General features: G+C 35.6%; 2 protein-coding genes across 2 annotated transcripts; both read left to right on the plus strand.

The window, feature by feature from the left end:
- The first annotated feature begins 509 nt into the window (after window positions 1-509).
- Window positions 510-1,597, plus strand: LOC100666229 (olfactory receptor 8I2). Its single transcript, XM_003422663.3, is given in 2 exon segments — window positions 510-640; window positions 643-1,597. Coding segments are annotated over 2 exon segments (930 nt in total). The 5' UTR covers window positions 510-579; the 3' UTR covers window positions 1,512-1,597.
- Window positions 1,598-8,692: 7,095 nt separating this feature from the next.
- LOC100673057 (olfactory receptor 8H1-like) lies at window positions 8,693-11,366 on the plus strand. The gene has a single exon (XM_064288062.1). It carries the CDS (start codon window positions 9,505-9,507, stop codon window positions 10,456-10,458), a length of 954 nt encoding a protein of 317 aa, XP_064144132.1. The 5' UTR covers window positions 8,693-9,504; the 3' UTR covers window positions 10,459-11,366.
- Window positions 11,367-23,330: the final 11,964 nt, after the last annotated feature.

Below are 23,330 nucleotides of genomic sequence, written 5' to 3' on the forward strand. Positions count from 1 at the left end.
AATGAGCATTTAATTTTCCAATAGTATAATTAATTCCGGTAGATAAACTGACAAGTGTACAATTTAAGGCTTAATAATAGACTGGGCTAGAGGATGGTATAAAACAGTAGAAATCCCTTTAAATCATTTCAGAGAGAAATTTGGGGCGATGCTATCAATTCCACACAGTTTTGAACTTGGAATTTTTTTTTTTTTTTTTTAAATCAGCGGCTGCCAATTCTTTTTGTTGTTGTTGTTAGGTGCCATTGAGTCAGTCCAACTCATAGCGGCCCTATGCACAACAGAACGAAACACTGCCCAGTCCTGAGCCATCCTTACAATTGTTGTTATGCTTGAGCTCATTGTTGTAAGAAATGAAAATCACAAAAATCCTTAACTGCGTTGAAATTATTAAATATTTGCCTTTACGGTGATATCTCATTATTTGAGTCTAAGTAAAAAAAAAAAAAATTTTTTTTCTTTTTTTTTAAGCTGTGATTATTAGGTCCTTATTTTTTTTTTTTTTATACCTGAACCCTTCTGTGATTTTTATTGTTCTTGCGTACCAGGTAAACCAACCACCGACCTCAGTCGAAATAAATGGCTGAGTCCAATTTCACTGAGGTGGCCCTATTCATCTTCTCTGGATTCGCAAACCACCCGAACTTCAAGTCAGTCTTTTTCTGATATTTCTGTTTATCTATCTGTTCACTGTCTTGGGGAACCTTGGGTTAATCATGTTAATCAGAATGGACTCTCAACTTCACACACCTATGTACTTTTTCCTTAGCAATCTGGCACTCATTGACGTGTTTTATTCCTCCACTGTGACGCCCAAGGCTCTGGTCAATTTCCAGTCCAACCAGAAAACCATCTCCTTTGTTGGCTGCTTTGCCCAAATGTACTTTTTTGTTGGTCTGTTGTGTAGTGAATGTTTTCTTCTGGGATCCATGGCCTATGACCGCTATGTAGCAATCTGCAATCCCTTACTCTATTCAGTGGTTATGTCCCAGAAAGTGTGCAACTGGCTGGGAACCACGCCTTAGGTGATTGGCTTCACAAATTCTTTGATATCTGTTTGTGTGATAAGCAGTTTGGCGTTCTGTGATTCCAGAATCAACCATTTTTTCTGTGACACCACAGCCCTTTTGGCCCTGTCCTGTGTAGATGTTTTCAGTACAGAAATGGTGATTTTTGTTTTAGCTGGGTTCACCCTCCTTAGTCCTCTTCTGATCATCATAGCCACGTACATTGCCATCATCTCAGCCATCCTGAGGATCCAGTCTGCAGGGGGCAGGCAGAAGGCCTTCTCCACCTGTGCATCCCACCTCATGGGTGTAACCATTTTCTACGGGTCCTTGATTTTCACGTATTTACAGACAGAAAACACATCCTCCCTGACTCAGGCACAGGTGGCATCTGTGTTCTATACCATTGTCATTCCCATGCTGAATCCACTGATCTATAGTCTGAGGAACAAGGATGTGAAGAACACTCTCTTGAGAGTCATACATAAAAAACTATCTCCATGACAAATCTATGCATGTTACAAAAACAAACCTGGGTGGGTTCAGACATTAAATGGCTCCAACCTTCAGGAAAATATTATGGTAACCTAATATGACATAAATGATCAATTTGAGTCTTGAAATTTAGGAGGTGAATTATCATTTATTTGTGTATAGTGAATTAGATTATTTAGAAACATTATTATTTAGAACATAAACCTGTACAAGTAAGTAAAGAGCTATCTGAGCAGTGGCTGGATTTTTGCCTGGCCATCCGTGTATGAGAAGGCTGTCACACTGAAACATGTAAACAAAGGAGTAAATTGACCCCCAATACAGCTTGATGTTCTGTTTTCTCAGCTGTTTGCAAATTGAGAGCAGAAAATTAGAGAATTAAGGTGCGAGTGCCCCTAAGTTTCACTAACAATAAGAAATGACAGCAGATAACTTGGGAGCAAAGCAGTAAAGTGTACAGAACTAATAAAAACAAACAGAGGACAAAAAAATAAAAAATCATGGTCATTTCAGTGAGGTGCCAGCACTGATAAGGCTAGGGGACATTGGGTCGTATAGGGAAATCTCTTGATCATGTGGAGTCGTTTCATCAAAATAGTTAAATTTTTGATCATATTTCCTATATCTAAAACAAATCTTCTATAAAAAGAATCAGTCTTTAGTCTTGGGAATGACTTAAGGTAGTTCATGGGATGGGATCTGTCTGTGTTTGTGTGCACCTGTGAGTGTACTTGTTAGCTTTTTTCTTCTCTGATCTGTATTACAGGGGTCTGACTCCTGCAAACTTCATTTCATAATGTAATATTTTGTATTTTAAATTGTTATAAGGGACAACCTTGAAACACACTACTGCATTATTGGAGGGATGTGTTGAAGATACTCTCTACCTCGTTATTCATTCCCCTTTATTATGCTCATACGAGTTCGTTCCTTGTGATTAATATTGGTGACCCTAAAGACTTTTATGAGTTTGCTGTGAGTTGAAATTGACTCGATGGCAATGGGTTTTTAAAGACTTTTAAACATCATCATCATTGAAAATTTTGTATTTTTTTTCCCTACCAGAGATTGTCATTCTAAATTTTCTGCTCAGTTTTTAATAATTGTGTGAAACATCACGGCTTGCCGTCTTATTTATATTTACCCATCATGTAGCTTTTATGTGTTATTTTTATTTTCCAATTGTATTGCATATGTATTCTTCTATGGTTAATGTCAAGTGGCTTTCATGCTTGTTGCTTTAGTATTAATATAATCATACATCTAATTGTTCTTTGAAAATTATTTACATTTTCTTGTTGTTTTGTCCCTTGGAGCAAAAACATGTTACATTTTCCTTGCCCATCATAAGAAGTAGTAATATATTTTATTTCTCCATATTCAAATTCCCCCATTCAGTTCAAAATATGTTTGATGTATCAGGCTTCAAAATAAAGATAATTATTTGTGTATAGTCTGTAAGTGTATGGTGCCCTATTAAAAAAGTCCTTGCATTTCTTTTGTTTGCAGTCTTATTTTACAGAACATTATTTTGGCTACTCCATTTGCCACACCCTCACTTCCTCCAGGTGTCTCTACGGCTCTCTACTTCACTGCTTTCGAGTTGCTCAAATGTGATCTGTCCACTGAAGACTTCTCTGCAAATTTTGTCTTATTTTTTTCAATAGAGCTTGTTTTATTGTTTTCTCTTTGGAATCACATGAAAGTTTACATACTTAAAAAGTAAATCAAAAAAGAAAAAATACGGTAGATAGCGTTATATTTTTTAATTGTGATAAATATACAGGTAGTCACCAATGTATGACGTATTTGAGTTGCAACGACCTGCACTTACCACTGACCATTATTTTTTACATCTGATTGTTAGTAATATGTACTATATTGAACTCTGTAGTGCATAATTTGTTGATGCTATCATTCTCAGATGCAGTGTTTCCAACCCCCAAATACAAAGAGATCAGATTTATAAACATCCTGATAACAAAAGGAAATGCTAATAAAACCTAAAAAAAATCAGATATTCAGCTTATCTCCGAACCAACTTACGGCACAGCAGTTGTCAGAAGGAAAACCCATCATATGTTGGGGACTCCCAATATGTAACAAAAAGGTCACTTTTTTTTTTTTTTTTTCACATGTAGGTAGATGGCATTATTGTTCTCAATTCTTTACCTCCTGTGGATTCCCAACCTTTGCCTTGTAACTTTGCACTTCTTCCCAGCGGTGGTTGAGTAGAGTTTCCTGGCTGTGGCAGACTGTATTTCCAAACATTTCTTTCAGCAAGAATTTCAGTTCCACGTGCTCTTATAGAACCTGGACATTTTCAGCATCTCTTGAACTAAAAAATCTCAGCTCTTAAGACATTGTCATTATTACCTATTTGCTTTATTCTAGAGTGTGTACATACTCCTGTGTGTGTGTGTGCATAAATGTATGTGTGTGATTTTTTCAAACTAATAAATAGATATTTTTACTAAAAATGATGCTTCCAAATGTAGTTCAAGACTTCATTGTTATTCTTTTCCCTTAGGTTTATCTTTCTAGGAATGTATAGTCAAAGTTCTGTGTTTTAGAGTTATTAGAGATTATTTTTCTCTATTTTTATGCCATTATTAGGATAAAACTTAGGCTCTTTTTTCCAGGTTGTGTTCAAATGGTTGGGGATGACTTTTGATCACATATTTACTACACAATAAATCAGCCAAAACTGAGTTGCTTCAAATGGTGTTTGCAAACTCTCATTCACGCATCTGCACGTTGGCTAGAATGATTGATCTGGGCTGGGCTCAATGAGGCTGGACTCCAGGCTGTTGCTGGGCTCAGGTTTGCCCCACATGTCTCTCATCCTCTTTGAACCAACAGGTTAGTGGAGCTTGTTGTTCTGGCAGCAATGACAGACATTCACGAGGGCTCTCCTGAGAACACAAATATATCTTAAGACTTGGCTACAACCCATCTAGTAACATTCTTTTGCTCAAAGCTACTCATGGTTAATCTCAAAGTTAAGCGGTTGTGTTGCGGTTTATGTATAACACATTTCCCCAAAACTTAGTGGTGTAAAACAACCATTATTTTTCTCATGAATTCCGTAGGTCAGGAATTCAGGTGGGCATGAATGACATATTTCATCTCCGCAATGTCTGAAGCTCCACCTGAAAGACTCAAAACCTGGGAACTAGAATCATCTAAAGGTTCACTCACTTGTGACAGCTGACACTGAAACAGTTGATGGTTACCTGAAGGCCTCAGTGCTTCTCCATGTGATCTCTTCACACGGGCTAGTTTGGGCTTCCTCACAGCAAGGTGGCTGGGTTTCAAAGGAGTTTCCCAAAGGAGAGGGAGGGCCAGGTGGAGATTGTACCATCTTTTATGACCTCAAAAAACATGCAGTGTCACTTCTGCCCCATTTTATTCAACAAGCCAGGCATGAAGTCCAAAATGTACTGCCCAGGTTTAAGATGAGGTTACACGGATTCCATCTCTTGAAAATTCTTTCTTAAGATAGCAAACCCAACTGTCCCCATGTTTTCCCACCACTTTGTCTGCATAACGTTATAATCATCAACACACATATACTTTATTGTTTATCCTTTCTCCACCCCCACTGACTAATGGCTTTCTTGCTAGGCAGGCCTCTTCAGTAATCCTGCAATTGCACAGCCCAGCCCAGCCCCTGGACAAAATGAAACAAGAACCATACCTCACACTATGTACAAAAGCTAACTCAAACTGGATTAAAGACCTGACATTCCGCCTGCTGAGAACACTTTCTTCCTACATACCTGCATCACTAACTCTTCCCTTCTTTAAGTCTTAGCTCAAATGTCAACTTCTCATTGAATCATAAGAAAGTGTTAAACTGAAGGAAAATGAACACACAATGTATCACAAACTGTGGATGCAGCTTAAGTAGTCCCGGGGGGGAGGGGGAATTATAATTTTACATGATAAGTAAGACAAGTCTTAAATCAATGATCAAAGTTTTCACCTTGACAAGTTTGTAAAAGAACAAATTTCCCAAAGTTTAGAAACTGAAGGAAATAACATGTGTAGAGATAAGTAAAACAGAAAACAGAGAAAATGAACAGTCTAAATTTTCTGCTTTGGAAAAACAAGTTATAAAATTGATAAATCACTAGAAAGATTGTTCAGCAAAATATGAGATAAGACACAAATACCTACAGATGCCATGTGCAATAGGGAATGTATTATAAACATATATATAATAATGAATTTTAAAAAATGAAATTAAATAGGAATATTGTTTTTAAAACACAATTTACCAAAATTGAATGTGATGGAAAAGTAATTGAAACATCCCACTATATACTAAAAATTAAATTTATGATTATAAATTCACAAGTGCCACTACCTTAAAAAAAAAAAAAAAAGAAAGAAATTCTAAAATCTTTAGACCCATATAGTTCAATGGTAATTTTTATCAAACATTTAAGGAAGAAACAACACAAATATTACATGAGTTTTTTCAGAAAAGAGAATAGAAGGAACTCTTCCAAAATCATTATATGGGTCTAATAGAAGCCTAATACCAAAATCTGAAATATTTATTACACACAAAAAAAACCGGAAAAAAAAAAGACATTTTTAAGCTCATATGTTTGAAAATCTTTAATAAAAAATTGCAAATTTAACCAGAAACACTGAAAATAATATATATCATAATCAAGTGAGTTTTATCTCAGAAACATAAGACTGGGTAAATAGTAAAAAACTAGTCAACGTAATCTACCATATTAAAATAATAATAAATGAAAAGATGTTTTCATAATGGATTCATGATATAAAAAATAAAAATAAAACTGATTTCCTCAATCTGATCAAGGACATCGTGGAACAGCAATGGCTAACTTAGTGTTTAATTGGTGCATATCTAATTTTTTCCCCAATGACCTGAAACAAGCAAGGATACATATACTCTCGCTCCTTCTATTCAGCATTGTGTGGATTAACCTAGCCAGGACAAAAAGGCAAGAAAAACAAATGAAAAGCATACGGATTTGAAAAGAAGTTAAACTATTTTTTTTTTTATTCCTGATTGTAGAATCCACAAAAAAAGTATAAAATAAATGAATATAACAATGGACTAAGTAAAAAAAAAAAAAAAAAAAACTATAAGATAAAATGTGACAACATATTAAGATAAAGTAAATACAGTATTTTTACACAAATAACTTTCTTCTTCTGCATTTGTTTGTTGGCTATGCCCTAACCCCTCGAGGTATTTTCAGAACTCCTTATGTGAATTTTTTACTGCAACATGTGGAAAAGAATTGGCGTGCCAGGTCTTATGAGGGTGCGCTGCAGGAGGCGGGTGCAGCTGATGAATAAAAGCTGAAGACACGCTTTACCTGCATACAGTTACAGTATATGAAAAGTAATTATATTTCTAGGTACCAGCAACACAAATCACAAGAATATTTTATTCTGCTTCCAAGTTTATATTTGTTTTCAGATTTGTTCTTTGCTTCTTCATCGTGGACAAATAATCTTAAATAAAATATTTCAGTTTTTTTCATATTTTAATTCCTTTTCCTTTGTAACTAAGAAGAGTTTTGACCTGATCATATTCAGAGGAATAATAATTTTTTAAAATATATTAATCTTTTATAATAAAGTATTGTAAAATGTTGACTTGTCTCAGGATCCTTTTTTTTTCTTCTTTTTGCTCTCATTTTTCTTTCTGTGAAACAAAAGCCCAGTGCACTAAAATGGTAAAACAGGTTGCGTGGATTTCTGTGTAGATGAGTTAAGATGACACTGGCGACCTGAATGGAGAACCGGCACCATGCTTTCCTTGTGATGCAGCAAAGTGTCCCCCCAGTCTGCTAGTGAATATTCCCGGAGATAAGTTATCTTCAGGGAACCAGTCAATGCATGACACATGAAATTACGTGTTTTATAGAAGGTTAATCTAAAATAGGTCAAGGGGTATTATAAGTGTTTAGTGATACAACGAGGATAAGACACTGAATGTATAGTATGATAATTGATACAATATGTAAATAGACATGTAAGCATTTTATGCACAATAAAAATACTTGGAAAAAATAACCAAAATATTAATAACAGAATTGAATGAGGTTTTTTTTTGTATTTTCATGTATTTAAACTTTTTTTTTAAATAAACATGTTTTGTTCCTATGATAGTATCATACTTTAAAATAATTCAGTGTAAAAAACATACTGTTCAAACATTCATAGTTAACTACTTGGACATTGAGTTGCAGGGTAATTATTTCTCTAGAAAGAGTTCTCTAACATCCTAGTAAAAAATGTGGAGTATCACAAAGGAAGACCAAACCACCATGGTCCTCATTATGTGGCTTCAAAAGAGTAGGCAACAATCTGTTACAAGCCTAACATGAATACATTAGTCCTTGAACTTTTATCCTGGAAATGTGTCAGGAAATCTCTCTTGGAAATCAGCCCCCCAGGATGACAGAACGTTGCATTATCAGCAATTCCCAGTATATAAGGTGCCCTGGAATTATTAGGGTGAGCGGTAAGGGATGTTCTGCTCTGCTTAAGTTCATAGTAGCTCGCAGGTATTTTTTAAGAGATATAATTTTCTCGTGAATTTTACATTTGACTAGGAACTGAACAAAATTTGTAGGTTGATTTATTTTATCTCAGGAAAAAAAAACGCATGCACGAAAATGTAAAATTAATGCATCTGAAAGGAAAAAATCTATCACAGAAATTTTCATCTCTATAAATGTATTTTTGGAAGAAAACTTTGAGCTTGACAAAATTCTAGTCAGGTAATATTGGAAGAAAAAAAAATTCACCAACTTTGGCTCAATGTAAGTATGATTCTCAAAATTAGAGGGTTTTAGGTCAGATCAAGAAGCCCTGTAGGCTCAGTGGTTAAGTGCTCCGCTGCTAACCAAAAATTCAAACCGACCAGCTGCTCCATGGGAGAAAGACGTGGCAGTCTGCTTCGGTAAAGATTTACAGCCTTGGAAACCCTGTGGGGCAGTTCTACTGTGTCCTGTATGGTTGCCATGAGTCAGAATCAACTGGAAAGCCATGGGTTTTGATTTGGTTTAGGTCAGATCAAAGAAAACGGAGACATTCTAGGAAGAATATAACACAATACCCGGTCACTAAGAGTCGGACTTGACAGCAACGGGTTCGGCCTTTTTTTTTTCCTACCGTAATTTTTTTTTTTTTTTTTAAGGCCAGCATTTGGGGAAAAAAATACACAGAGTTAATAGAATCAATTGTATATGAGCAATGTACATTTTTTGGAAATACAACTTTCAGAAGGAATTTGATTTTTAATGTTCAAGTGAAGAAAACAAAATATCTTCTGGAAATGAATAATCTGCGGTTTTTAATTTTAATGCATGACAGTAAAGACCCCAGAAGCTGAAAATTTTGTTTTGTCTGCAGTGTTAAATAATATTGGAAGTAAGAGGACAGTAAAGGATGCATTAAAACTATGTTTCTACTTACTACCGTGTTTAGAATTTTCTCAGGTGGCTGAAATTAATTGTAATTACGGATATAGTGTCACAAACATGTTTTTGTAATAAACCTAACATGGTGTAATCACAGGGGCAACATTTACAAGCTCTGATTTTGGATAAATTGCTTAAACTTCCTTGCCAATGTTCTTATCTAAAAATGTGCATGATAATAGCACCGACAGTATGATATTTCCATGGAGATTGAACATGTTAGCAAACAGAAGCATTGTGGACACTGGTAGGTTCATGTTAATTACATAATACATGTTACTTTTGATTATATAACATTCCAATGTCAATTTATACCCATATTTATACATGGCAACGAAATTAAGATTTTGTTTAGTCACATTTTGTAAACCACTCTTCATTATCATTTTCTGGAAACACAAAACTATGTATATATACATTTTTTAACACCAGGTGGTTCATCCAAACAAAAGCCTATTTGAAGTCACTGCTGCTAAGTATCAACTCTAACCTCCTATGGCTTAGAGAAGCTGCACACTATGGGCAGAAGGAATAATACAAACGTGTCTGACTTTGTCCTCATGGGACTGGCGGACTCTGAAGAGATCCGGCTGGTCCTTTTTACTCTATTTCTCCTGATATACCTGGTTACTCTGCTGGGGAATACAGGGATGATACTAATAATCCGCCTGGATCTCCAGCTTCACACCCCCATGTATTTTTTCCTCAGTCATCTGTCATTCCTTGACCTCAGCTACTCGACGGTCATTACTCCTAAAACCTTAGAGAACTTACTGACTTCGACCAAGGATATTTCATTTGTGGGCTGTTTCACCCAGCTTTATTTTTTTGTCTTCTTGGGTGCCACTGAATGTTTTTTTCTCTCTTCAATGGCCTATGATCGCTACGTAGCTATCTGCAACCCTCTACAATACCCAGTTGTTATGTCCATGACACTCTGCCGCTCCCTCATCACTGCATCCTATGTGATTGGCTTCAGTGTCTCCTTTGTCAATGTGCCTTGCATAAACACTTTGCATTTCTGTGATTCCAATGTAATCCATCACTTTTTCTGTGATACACCCCAAATTTTAGCCCTGTCCTGCACTGACACACATGACATTGAGATCATGGTAATTGTTGTTTCTGGCTGGACATTAATAGTGTCTCTTACCACAATCTCTGTGTCCTATGCATCCATTCTCTCTACTATCCTGAAAATCAATTCCACTTCAGGAAAGCGAAAAGCCTTCTCTACCTGTGCCTCCCACCTCCTGCGTGTCACCATCTTCTACGGTACCATGATTTTTACTTATTTAAAGCCAGGTAAGTCCTACTTCTTGGGAAAGGACCAAGTGGCCTCTGTTTTTTATACGATTGTGATCCCCATGCTGAATCCACTCATTTATAGTCTCAGGAACAAAGAAGTGAAAAATGCTCTCATTAGAGTTATGCAGAAGAGAGAGAGCACAAGTCATGTAAGACGACAGTGATGTTCCCTATTTAATCTCATATATTCTTTCTTTCCTAGTAGGTATTTCTTTGGTTTTTCTCTCTAAAAACAATCTAATCTTTCAATTAGTCTCTGTTTCTGTTGAGCCAGTCTTTATTTAACTATATATGATCTTAGACATTTCCAGCAATAAGCTTTTTTTAGAAATCTGTATTGTAATTGGAAACCAGTAAATATGAGTTAAACTTGTCATTTAAATATATATGCTTTTAAGGGAAATTAATATGCAAAGTAAGAAAATATAGTATCATCTCTTAAACTATATCACACCAACCTTCATGCATATCTGATTTCAAAGAATTTAGTTATGGGCAATGGAGCCCTGGTGGCCCAGTGGTTAAGAGCTCATCTGCTAACCAAAAGGTTGGCAGCTCAAATCCATGAGCTGTCCATTAGAAATCCTGTGGGGCAGTTCTTCTTCTGTCCTGTAGGTCACCATGAGTCGGGATTGACTTGGTGGTAAAGGGTTTGGTTTGGTGGTTTTTTTAAACTGTATCATACCAACCTCCATGCATAACCAATTTCATAGAATTCAGTTATGGACATTAGCTACATTTTTGGTGTAATGATAATGGTTTCAGAAGTCAGTTTATGTATTATACAGAGAAGAAGTATAGCACAATGGTTAAGGGCAGTTGTTTTAGAGTTAGGCATGGCAGAGTAGATTCCAGGTCTGCTACCCTCTTAGCTGCATGACCCTTAATAAGTTATTAACATCTTAAGCCTCAGTTTTCTTAACTGTGAAAAAGAAATTATTCCTGGTCTATAAAGTTTAAATCTGACAAAAAGTACATTTTGTACAGTACTAATAAATGCTGCTCATTTTCATTAGAATATGCACATCCTTACAATATTTGTAACACGTTTGGACCTAGAAAGTTGTAAACTCAACGGGTTAAAACCTTGCATACAGTTCTGTATCATTGGTGTAAACTTGCCATACATTTGAAAATCCTACCTGTCTATGATTGTCAACAAGCCTCAATAAATTACTTCCATTGGACTTCTGGATATTTCAAAAAATCATTGTCTTCACTCTGATTTCTACAGATTCATTATGTTCAATAAAAATAAATTCTCAAGTTAAATGCTTCATTCACTTGTTTTAAAACTGTCGATGGGAAAAAATATAAAGTTAAGAATAGACAATGAATTCAGGATTAGAGCATTCCAGAAATTTTGGTCAAGGAGATTGCTAAATATATATATATTTTGTGATAATGCCTACATACACTAGTATTGTAGTTTTAATTTTCTCTGGTTTTCAAAGATTATTTCAGAAATTTTTTTTTTTTTTTTTTTTTTCCATGTAGTAGATACTTAATTTCTGTTATGGTTTCTACGTGTGTTGTGTTGTTTGCATTCAGGTAATGCTATTAATTTTTTTTTTTTTTTTATTAAGGCTTTCTTTTTAAAATTATATTTTATCAGTGTTAAACTTTTTTTTTCTTTAAATGTTTAACATGAAGTGTAACCACTGTTTTAGGATTAAAAACTTTAAATATTTTCCACTATTTGAAAACTGCTGACTGATTTATTCAAATCTTTTAATCAACATTGTTTTTCTACTTTCTTAATTTATTTAAAAAATGTGCCTTACAAGGTCATGGTAGCTCCAAGCTCCCTGAGGGACTGAATTGCTGGGCTGAGGCCTGTGGGGGCCATGGTCCCAGGGAACATCTAGCTTAGTTGGCATAACATAGTTTATAAAAGATATGTTCTACATTCTACTTTGGTGACTAGAGCCTGGGGTCTTAAAAGCCTGTGAGCAGCCACCTAGGATATGCCTCTGGTCTCAACCCTTTGGGAGCAAGGAAAAATGAAGAAAACTAAAGACACAAGGGAAAGATTAGTCCAAAGGTCTAACAGACCACATCTACCACGGCCTCCACCAGATTGAATCCAGAAAAACGAGATGGTGCCTGGCTACCACCACTGACTTCTCTGACAGGGATTACAATAGAGGGTCCCAGACAGAGCTGGAGAAGAATGTAGAACACAATTCTAACTCAAAAAGAAAGACCAAACTTGCTGCCTTGACAGAGGCTGTGGAAAATATGGCCCCGGACACACTTTAAGCTCAGTAATGAGGTCACTCCTGAGTTTTACCTTCCAGTCAAAGATTGAACAGGTGCTTTTTTTTTCCAGCCCTGGGGCAGGGACTGGAAGGCAGGAGGGAACAGGAAAGCTGGTACTGGGGAACCCAGGATTGAGAAGGGAGAGTGTTGACATATTGTGGGCCTGTTAACCAATGTCACAGAACAACATGTGCACTAACTGTGTGATAAGAAAATAGCTCGTTCTGTAAATCTTCACCCAAAGTACAACAAAAAATAAAAATGTGCCTCGTATATCAATACTGTATAGAATTATTTTATTATAACTTATTTTTGTTTTAAAGCCTGCATTGCCTGGAATCTATATGTATGTATGTGTGTGTGTGTGTGTATATATATACATAAAACATTACATTACAGATAAATAAGCATTTTTTAAAAAGTATTTGTTGGCTTATCTCTAAATTTATAAGCTCATTATGTCAGTGTCATTTCTTATATTTACATATTATTTCTACTTTTCTGGGCTTTTCTATAAATTATCTTTGGCTTGCTTTCATTTATGTATTTTTTTTTAGGTATCCTGTAAGTCTGTATTAGCAAGATGTCCACCATATTCTACGGTTTTGTAGACAACAGTAATCTCAAGAAATGCTTAAAATTTAACTAAACTCAGGCTACGCGATCATCTTTATAACACAATTGAGAAGTGAAGAAAATATGTATATAACACTATTAAATAAGAATAATAGAACCTATGGGCAATATGAATTATACTATCTGTACTTCTCTTCTTATTTCCCTGCTATATAAGTGCTTTCCATGTTTTATATAATATGTTTTCTTACATATTTCTAAAATATAATTTTCTTGTTCGTGCTGCTATGCCAAAAATCTATGTAATGTAAAAGTTCATTATTGAAATAATGAAAAAGAAAATCAGACTGGAACAGACAATGATAAAATGTAAACACTTTCCAAGTATGATTTTCTTCCAAATAATTGATGAATTAAGTAAAAAAACAGTAAATGTTTTTTTCCAATGTTTTTCTTCCAAATAATTGATGAATAGATAATAATATTAATGGACATGACTAATCTTCACAAGATAAGATTCAAACAAAAATAAAACAGTCACCATCAAGTTTACCGTGATTCATGGAGATCCCACAGATGTCACAGTAGAACCGTGCTTTACAGCCTTTGCAATGGCTAATTTTTCAGAAGTAGACCTCCAGTCCTTTCTTCCAAGGTGCTCTGGGTAGACTTGAACCTCCAACCTTTCAGTTAACCTTTTGTGCCAACCAGGGGCTTCAACCAGCAGGTGGGTAACAGCAATATTCAAAACTTCATTTTAGGTAACCTGATTTTAGGTAATCCTTCTACGTTTTCATGCTCAAACTGAGGAAGCATCCTTGTATTTTCTTTTTATTTCACACCCCTCACATCCAATCCTTCAGCATTTCATGCTGATTCTGCCTGTGGTGTTTGATTACTTCTCAGAACCAACTCTGCTACCTCCCTGGCCCAAGGAACTAGCATCTCAGTTTTAATTACTGCCGCAGCTTCTTAGCTTGTCTCTGTTTATTCCCCTACGCCCCTCAAATCTAATTTCAATGGAGGAGCCACAGTGATACCGCCAAATGCCATTTTTCTTCACAAACCTTGCAAAACTTCCTAGCACACTAAGAGTAAAGGCCAAACCCCTTAAAAGAACCTAAGGTACAAAATAATTTTTCCCCTGTTCCTTACCTCTGGGAATTCACCCTTCACTATTCTATCTGTTTTACCCCCTTTTTTTGGCCACACTGACCCCTTCACTCCTCCTTGGACTCATCGGTTCTGATACTGCCTAGGACTTTCCTGTCTGCTCTTCTTTACCCTGAAATTTTCCTCCCCCAAACAGATAACTACATGACTCTTTTTATTCTCTTTCTAATGAGACCATACTTTACCATCCTATTTAAAAAGAACCCGTGCCATCACTTCCTGCTTCATTTGTCTTCCATAGCACTTATCTCCATCTAACATTCTATGTATTTTGCTTATTCTTTTTCTTGTCTGTTTTCTCCCACTTTCATGTAAGGTCTATGAAGAGAAATGTTTTACCTGTTTTGTTCAATGCTGTACACCTAGGATGTAGAACAGGGCCTCAGTGAATTTTTATGAATAGTTGAAAACACCATGGCATGAGTCAGGTGTACCTTTCTCCTCATGGTGACATCTTGGCTTTTAATCATTTTAAAGAGATCTCTTGAATCTGATTTCCCCAATACAATGTGTCTTTTGATTTCTTAACTGCTGCTTACATGGGTGTTGATTGTGGATCCAAGTAAAATGAAATCCTTGATAACCTCAATCTTTTCTCCATTTATCATGATGTCTCTTATTGGTCCAGTTGTGAGGATTTTTGTTTTCTTTATGTGAAGGTGTAATCCATACTGAAGGCTGTGGTCTTTGGTCTTCATCAGTAAGTGCTTCAAGTCCTCTTCACAACAAGGTTGTGTCATCTGCATAGTGCAGATTGTTAATAAGTCTTCCTCCTATCATGATGTCCCATTCTTCTTCACATAGTCCAGCTCCTTGGATTATTTGCTCAGCATACAGATTGAATAATTATGGTGAAAGGATATAACCCTGATGCACACCTTTCCTGACTTTAAACCATGTAGTATTCCCTTGTTCTGTTTCAACAATTGCCTCTTTATCCATATACAGATTGCTCGTAAGCACAATTAAATGTTCCTGAATTCCCACTCTCTGCAATGTTATCCATAATTTGTTATGATCCACACAGTTGAATTCCTTAGCATAGTCAATAAAACATGGGTAAACCTCTTTCTGGTATTCTCTGCTTTCAACCAGGATCCTTCTGACTTTAGCAATGCTATCCCTGATCCCAGGTCCTCTTCTAAATCTGGCTTAAATTCCTGGCAGTTCCCTATTGATATACTTCTGCAGCTGTTTTTGAAAGAGCTTCAGCAAAATTTTGCTTGCATGTGATATTAATGATATTGTTGGATAATTTCTGTGTTCAGTCGTATCACCTTTCTTGGGAATAGGCATAAATGTGGATCTCTTCCAGTCAGTTGGCCAGGTAGCTGTCTTCCAAATTTTTTGGCATAGATGAGTGAGTACATCTCAATTGATATTCCATCAATTTCTGAAGCCTTGTTTTTCACCAATGCCTTCAACACAGATTGGACTTCTTCCTTCAGTACCATCGATTCCCGATCATATGTTACCTCCTGAAATGGTTGAATGTAGACCAATTCTCTTGGGCATAGTGACTCTGTGTATTCTTTCCATCTTCTTTGGATGCTTCCTACATGCTTTAATTTTTTCCCCTAGAATCCTTCACTTTTGCAACTTGAGGCTTGAATTTTTTCTTCAGTGCTTTTGGCTTGAGAAATGCTGAGTGCTTCTTCCCTTTCGGTTACCATCTCCAGGTATTTGCACATGTCGTCATATTCTCTTGCGCCACGCTATGAAATCTTCTGTTCAGATTTATTACTTCATCATTTTTTCCTTTTGCTTAAGCTACTCGGAATTCAAGAACAAGTTCCAGAGTCTCTTCTGACATCCACTTAGGTCTTTTCTTTCTCTCTTTGTCTTTCTAATGATCTCTTGCTTTCTTCATGTGTAAGGCTTTTGATGTCATTCCACAACCCGCCTGGTCTTCGGTCATTACTGTTAAACACATCAAATCTATTTCTGAGGTGGTCTCTAAATTCATGTGGGATATACTCAAAGCTGTATTTTGGCTCTCCTGAACTTGTTCTAATTTTCTTCAGTTTCGACTTGAACTAGCACATGAGTAATTGGTGGTCTAATCTGCAGTCCGTCCCTGGCCCTGTTCGGACTGAAGATATTGAGCTTTTCCACTGTCTCTTTACACGGATGTGGTTGATTTGTTCCTACGCACTCCATCTGGTGAGATTCATGTGTATAGTTGCCATTTATGTTGGTGAAAAAAGGTATTTGCAATGAAGAAGTAGCTGGTCTTGTAAAATTCAATCATGTGATCTCTAGCATCCTTTCTATCACCAAGGCCGTATTTTCCAACTACCAATCCTTCTTGTTTCCAACATTTGCATTACAATCACCAGTAATTATCAATGCATCTTAATTGCATGTTCCATCAATTTCAGACTATAAAAATCTTCAGTTTCTTCATCTTTGGCCTTAGTGATTGATGCTTAAATTTGAGTAATAGTCATATTAACTGGTCTTCCTTGTAGGCATATGGATATTATCCTATCACTGACAGCATTATACTTCAGGATAGGTCTTGAAATATTATTTTTGTCGATGAATGCAGTGCCATTCCTCTTCAAGCTGTCATTCCCAACACAGTAGACCATATGATTGTCTGATTCAAAATGAATAATACCAATGCATTTCAGCTCACTAATGCCTAAAATATCAATCTTTATGTGTTCCACTTCATTTTTGAAGATTTCCAATTTTCTTAGATTCATACTTCATACATTCCACGTTCTGATATTAATGGATGTTTGCAGCTGTTTCTTTCATTTGGAGCTGTGCTACATCAGCAAATGAATATCCCAAAGGCTTGACTCCACCCACATCATTAAGGTTGAGTCTACTTTGAGGAGGCAGCTCTCCTCCAGTTGTATTTTGAGCGTCTTCCAACCGGAGCAGCTCCTCTCCCAGCACTATATCAGACAATGTTCCCCTGCTATTCATAAAGTGTTCACTGGGTAATTCTTTTCAGAAGTAGACTGCTGGCTCCTTCTTCCTAGCCTGTCTTAGTGTGGAAGCTCAGCTGAAACCTATCCACCATGGGTGTCTCTGCTGGCACTTGAACACCAGTGGCATAGCTTCCAGCATCACAGCAACACACAAACCCCCACATTACAACAAACGTGTCAGGTTCGTCAGGGTGTATATATATATACGTAGCCAAGCTGGTAATGTAATTTATAGCTGAGCATCCATGTGCCAAACCAAACTTCAATGTTGGAAAATTTCTTATTTGAATGTATAAAGGAAAGAACAGATAATGAGGAATAATTTATATTTCTGCGATAGAAGCATAATCTCCCAGCCAGCTGTCCACAGTCTTATTAAAAATTTGTATTGGCAAGGCTTAAAAGACCAATGCCATCAGCTTGTGTTAGCAACAAGAGTCAAATGTTAAAATCACTCCTCACATGAAGTATAAATTTTACCTAACCCAAAAGTGACTGTCAAATTCAAAGCACAGCCAAACGCTGGCTCCAAACGAAACTTCCTTTTCTTGGAGGAGTATGTACACTGAGGTGCAAATTCCCTCCAAAGAATGGCCTTTTATTCCTACAGTAGTTTGCATTTTTTTTTTAGATTAACAGGCAACTTTGGGCTAGATTTATTTCTGCAAGAGGTTGCCTACTCTTCCGTTCACACTGAATATTTGTGAAAACCAAACAAGATTGTGAAAGCCATAAAGATTATAAACTCTGAATTACTTATTATTTCTACATATATTACTGAAATAGCTTTTGAGACAATATTTTTAAGAGAAGGTGAATAATCGCTCTGATAATTTTCTCTTGGAAATTGGCAGTACAAACTAATTGAAGTGTAGGCAGCTTTTTCTCGTATTATTTTTTATCATTAATATATCATATATTTTCTGTGGTTATATTTGATTCTTCAGTGTCTATTTACTTTTTGTTTTATCTTGAAAGGACCGAAACAATAAAATGTATACATGTGAATATATACTACTGAGTATTTTGCAGTAATTATGAAAATATAGATAATTGCATTAGTTATACTGAACATAATCTGTTGTCAATGTAAAAATTTAGCCAAGTAAATTTGGAATGAAATATTTCTTATTTGAATGTCTCAGTGTCCTATTTCATAAATGGAGAAAATAAGATATTAAGTATGGGATAGTATAGTTTTGAGAATCAAATAAATGAATATATAGGGAAAAAAAAAAAAAACATTGCCATTGAGTGGATTCTGATTCATAGCCACCCTACCAGATAAAGTAGAACTACTCCGTAGAGTTTCCAAGGAGCGCCTGTTGGATTCAAACTGCTGACCTTTAGGTTGGCGACTATAGCATTATATGGAAAGCTACTAGTATATGTATGATTTGAGGATTAAACAAGCTAATAGATATAAGTTTCCTAGAATGTTTGCAAAAACTATTAGAAAAGTGCCTGGCATATAGTATCAGTATATAACGTTTGTTTACCGCTATAACATTACTGTTGGATTTTAAGACAACAGAATTTGGTTTCCTGTAATGTGGTCAGTAACCTGGCAGAGCTGGACATTATTATATAAGAGAAGGACCTTTGTCCTTTGGCTGTGGGCTTTTCTGTCACATAATCAGAAAAGCACGAGTGCCTCTCCTAGTGGAAACTGGAGTGGGATACAACAGAAGTATGCTGCAGAAGCCCATCTACATCACAATTTTGTCTCCTCAACATTTATCACTTGGGAAGTAACAGCTGTTCTGTGGCCTGAGAAAGATTAAGAAACTGTTGCCAAGCCTTACAGAAGCGAATATGTGATTGATCCGTGCAGGGACCTGACCTTCCTCCTCAGACTTCATGGTTAAGGGAACATTACCATCTTTGTCATCTCAATCAGAGGTTAAACAGCAATTAACGAGGTGCTTTATGACATGTCAGAACTTGTGACCGAGTCATCTCAGCGTTGATTACCAGTATCGATTGCCTTAACATTAAGGTGTGGCAACTTCCCCCGTAGGTTTTCAAGAGGGCAGCCTATAAGGAATCTGACTTGGTTTGTTAAACCTTACCCTCCACCTCCATCATCTCTTAGGCAAAGCTCATCTGTTTTGGCTATTTGTATTGACAAGTGTTGCTTCACATTTTGTTGGAGGATATATTCTCACAAAAATTATGTAGCCCACCATTTGGCCTACACTGGTCATCTGCTTTTTAGAAAGGCGTGCATTTACAGAAGTGTTGGTAACGATTGATTATTCTGCTTGTGGCACAGGCCTTTTCTGGATTTTTTCTGGAATTCAAATAAACTATTTATATTCGAGATCACATATTACAATATATTACCTGGGTCCTGAAATTACATCTTTTATCTGTATTGTGACTTGATCTGGTGATATTTGAGTTTTAGAAAATGTATACTTTTTTTTTAAATTTTATTTTAGTTTTTACAAAGGGAAATATATTTTACCAAAGTGAAAAGCTGAGGTATCTTCTGAACAATGATCAAAAGGACCTGGAGCTCTAGGGTTAGTTTCACTCTCAAGAGACCAGAAAGAATGTTAATCACCCAACCTGTGGACATTTGAGATTCACATCTATGCAATGAGCTCCAGTTTGTGTTCCTTAAAACCTCTTAAAAATCATGGAAACCTGGTCTCCTTCACTAGAAGTTCTATGTACTTTCAACTTTGCTTAGCTGTGAGTATCTTTAATAAGTGATAAACTAGGATTATTTTTATAATTCTAATATTTTCTCATCATTTCATACTAAAAGAATCTGGTACCAGTTTTATAAACTTAGTATTAGCCCCAAACAGCCAGAAAATAAAATTTTCTTACTTGTGGTTCATTGATTTCTCAATGGAGCTATTCTCTTTTTGTGGGGAAAGACAATATTTACAAAATACTTATAGCTAATATTTTTTTATATCTGTGATTTTTTTTGATGGAATTCAATAGTGGGTTTATATACTAACTTAAAGTTACTTGCACCTTTATAGAAAATTCCTTAAAATATAACATTTGATGGTTGTAGTATATTTTAGCTATATTTTAAAGAAAATAATTCCTTCACAGTCTCGCACAATACTATTTTAGGCAATCATTTAGAATCAATATTTCTTTATGATTGTAATAATGATATATTAGGAATTATTTTCAGTTTCCTTCGTGTTTGTTGCTTCATCTCATCTGTAGTAAAACTGGGACTTGCAAATGGCATTTAGTTCCCAGAGTTCAGGACATATTTTGCTACACCCAGCTGCTACTTCCTACGGCAACACTGGTGTGCCTAAATGAAATAATTTTACATTAATGTATTTTCTTTAGTTAACACTATCTAAACTACATTTTTAGGTCTTTCAGTATGCCAGGGTTTTTGAAAGTTTTATTTTTTTGAAACACGTGTTTTTTATTTGTGAAGTTTTATGCCCTTTTAGTATTTGATGGATTTTTTGCTTCTTTAGTTCTCTAAACCCTTTTAAATCATAAACTATTCAGTGTATACTGTTTAAAAGAGCATGAGAGTGTATAAAACTATGAATTTATATCTGTAGCATAAAGTTTCATGTATCATTTAATCAATTATATATTTATTTGTGTACAATATGTTATAATAATATGAGATAATCATGAAATATATTTGTATGCATTTTATAATAAATACTTTTGTGAATATTATGTCAGCAAAATCATATTTTATAGGCAAACCTCCATGAAAGCATACACCGAGCTATGTAAGCTTCGGTTAACGACCATGCGTAGTCCCACAGAATGGAGAGAGAATAGTTTTGATAATCATTAATTTTTCTGAGAGCCATTTGGCTGGGTTCCCTATTTCACTGTAATTATAAATGTTCCCAATTTTCTTATTTTATCATGAATATCTTTATTTTCAACTGTGTTCTTGATCACTGATGGCTGCATATTTTGTAATATTCCTTCGGTGCCATGAATAAAAAATAAATTATGTAAAGAAGTTTCTTTCTTTTTTTTTTTTTTAAACAAACACCCTTATTTTAACATGACCTTTCAAGATATTGATTTGAATGTTGGAATATGTCCTTAAAAAAAAAACAAACAAAACATTGCCATCAAGTCATTTCCGACTCATAGCGACCCTACAGGACAGAGTAGAACTGCTCCAGTGGGTTTCCAAGGAGTTGCTGGTGGCTTTGAACTGTCAATCTTTTTGGTTTGCAGCAGTAGGACACTGTGGCTCTTAACCACTGGGCCTGAGAACGTCATTAGGTTTTAAAATTTTGTTTCTTGTCTTTATGCTCCTAAGAGAATATGCACACTTATTAATATTTTAAAGGAGACTTATCCAGAAGGCAGCACTAAGCGGTAGCAAAATTTCTGTGTTTAGTGACAGAGTGATCTGTGTTCTAGTTCAAACTCTAACAGCATAGGAACAAACTTTACTTTGACCCTCAAGAGCATTTCTATTTACTGTTTTGTATTATGAGTTCAACAAACAAAAATAGTTGCTAGAAATATTACTACAAACTGAGTAAAGATGTGTGGAGTTGTTTGATTTTGTGGGAAAAATACTGCCCTTTGATTATAGTGCCAACATTCTCAGAAAACAAAGAAATCTAAGAAATGACAAAATGACAATTAAAAGCAATGAGATATGATTTTCCTGAAATATGTTTTCTTAAAAACACTTCCGTTTTGCAGCCTCGAGTACAATGACATGATTGATAGAGACTTGCGCGGAGAATGTGTGGCAAATACACCTGACCCCATTGGACTTGGTTTGGTGCTAAAGAACTGGACATAAGCTGTTGGCAAGTACTTGAGAGAAACTGGATAAAATATAAGAATGTGTATATGGCAGAGGGACCAAAAGCATGACTTCTGGATCCAGACTACCTGAGTTTGAATCCCAGCTCCTCTACTAATAGCTGTATGGCTTTGGTTAAGTTATTTAACCTCTCAGTGTCTCAATTTCCTTAGATTTATAGATTTGCAGTTCAAATATACCAGGTGCTCCTTGGAAACCCTATGGGACACTTCTACTCTGCCCTATAGGGTTGGTATGAGTTGGAATTGACTTGACAGCAATGGGTTTGGTTTTGGTTAAACTATAGATAATAATAATTTTTAATGCCATTATATTGTTTATAAGTAAAAATAATTGCACTCAAATAAATATTAACTATTAGTATTATCAAGAGCTTGGGTGAAACTGATTAACATGCTCAGCTACTAACTGAAAGGTTAGAGGTTCAATTTCACCCAGATGTACTTCAGAAGAAAAGCCTGGTGATCTACCTCTGAAAAATCAAACATTGAAAACCCTGTGAAGCCCAGTTCTACTTTGACGCATATAGGGTTACTGGTTATTTAGCACAGTATTCCCCATGCCCTCTGGCTATAACTTTTTTTTTTTTTTACTTGAAATAGAAAGAATGTTTGCATTGCCAATTACAAAAGCGGAAAGTTAGAGTTTTACTTAGATTTAAAAAATCTGATTCCTACGTTTATGACTTTGATTTCTTCCTTGAGAATCCAGTACTAACATGGTATAAACTTGAAAAACATCTATTTCTCATGGCTTCAACCTTCAGAACATGTTTTCTTTCCAAGTATACTTGTTTTCCTCACTTTTCCTTTCTCCCCCACATGAGTCCTGTTTTTCTGTTCTCTGGCTTTGAGACTTGTCCATCAGTCATGTCTTGGATCATTGCTACATCCACAGTTTGAAACCACATGCCAGTTACACTAGCAGAAACTTTGTTTTTTTTCCTCTGTGTCTCTAAATGATAAAGGGGAATATCGTACAAACTCTAGTTTGTATTATACAAACCCTAGTGTCTTGGTTCTTTTTTATGGCTTTTTTGTAGCTAGGCAAAATGTACAGAAAGTCAAGAACAGAGCTATATCAGAATCCAGACCATCTTTATCCTATTATATTCCAGTGATGTTCCCATTAGCAGCCTCCCAAAAGAAGAAAACTGGTTGCCATTAAGAAACATGCACAAATGTCCCTTCACTTCCATTTTTTTTGTTGTTAAGTTGAGCTTATTTCCAGGTTACACATACCTTTTGATTCCCTATTTATGATTTCATTT

The sequence above is a fragment of the Loxodonta africana genome, chromosome 7 (assembly GCF_030014295.1).
Source record: "Loxodonta africana isolate mLoxAfr1 chromosome 7, mLoxAfr1.hap2, whole genome shotgun sequence".
NCBI classification, from domain to species: Eukaryota; Metazoa; Chordata; class Mammalia; order Proboscidea; family Elephantidae; genus Loxodonta; species Loxodonta africana.

Excerpts from the sequence above, each read along its gene's own strand:
- LOC100673057 (XM_064288062.1), top strand. The coding sequence starts at position 9,505 with ATGGGCAGAAGGAATAATACAAACGTGTCTGACTTTGTCCTCATGGGA.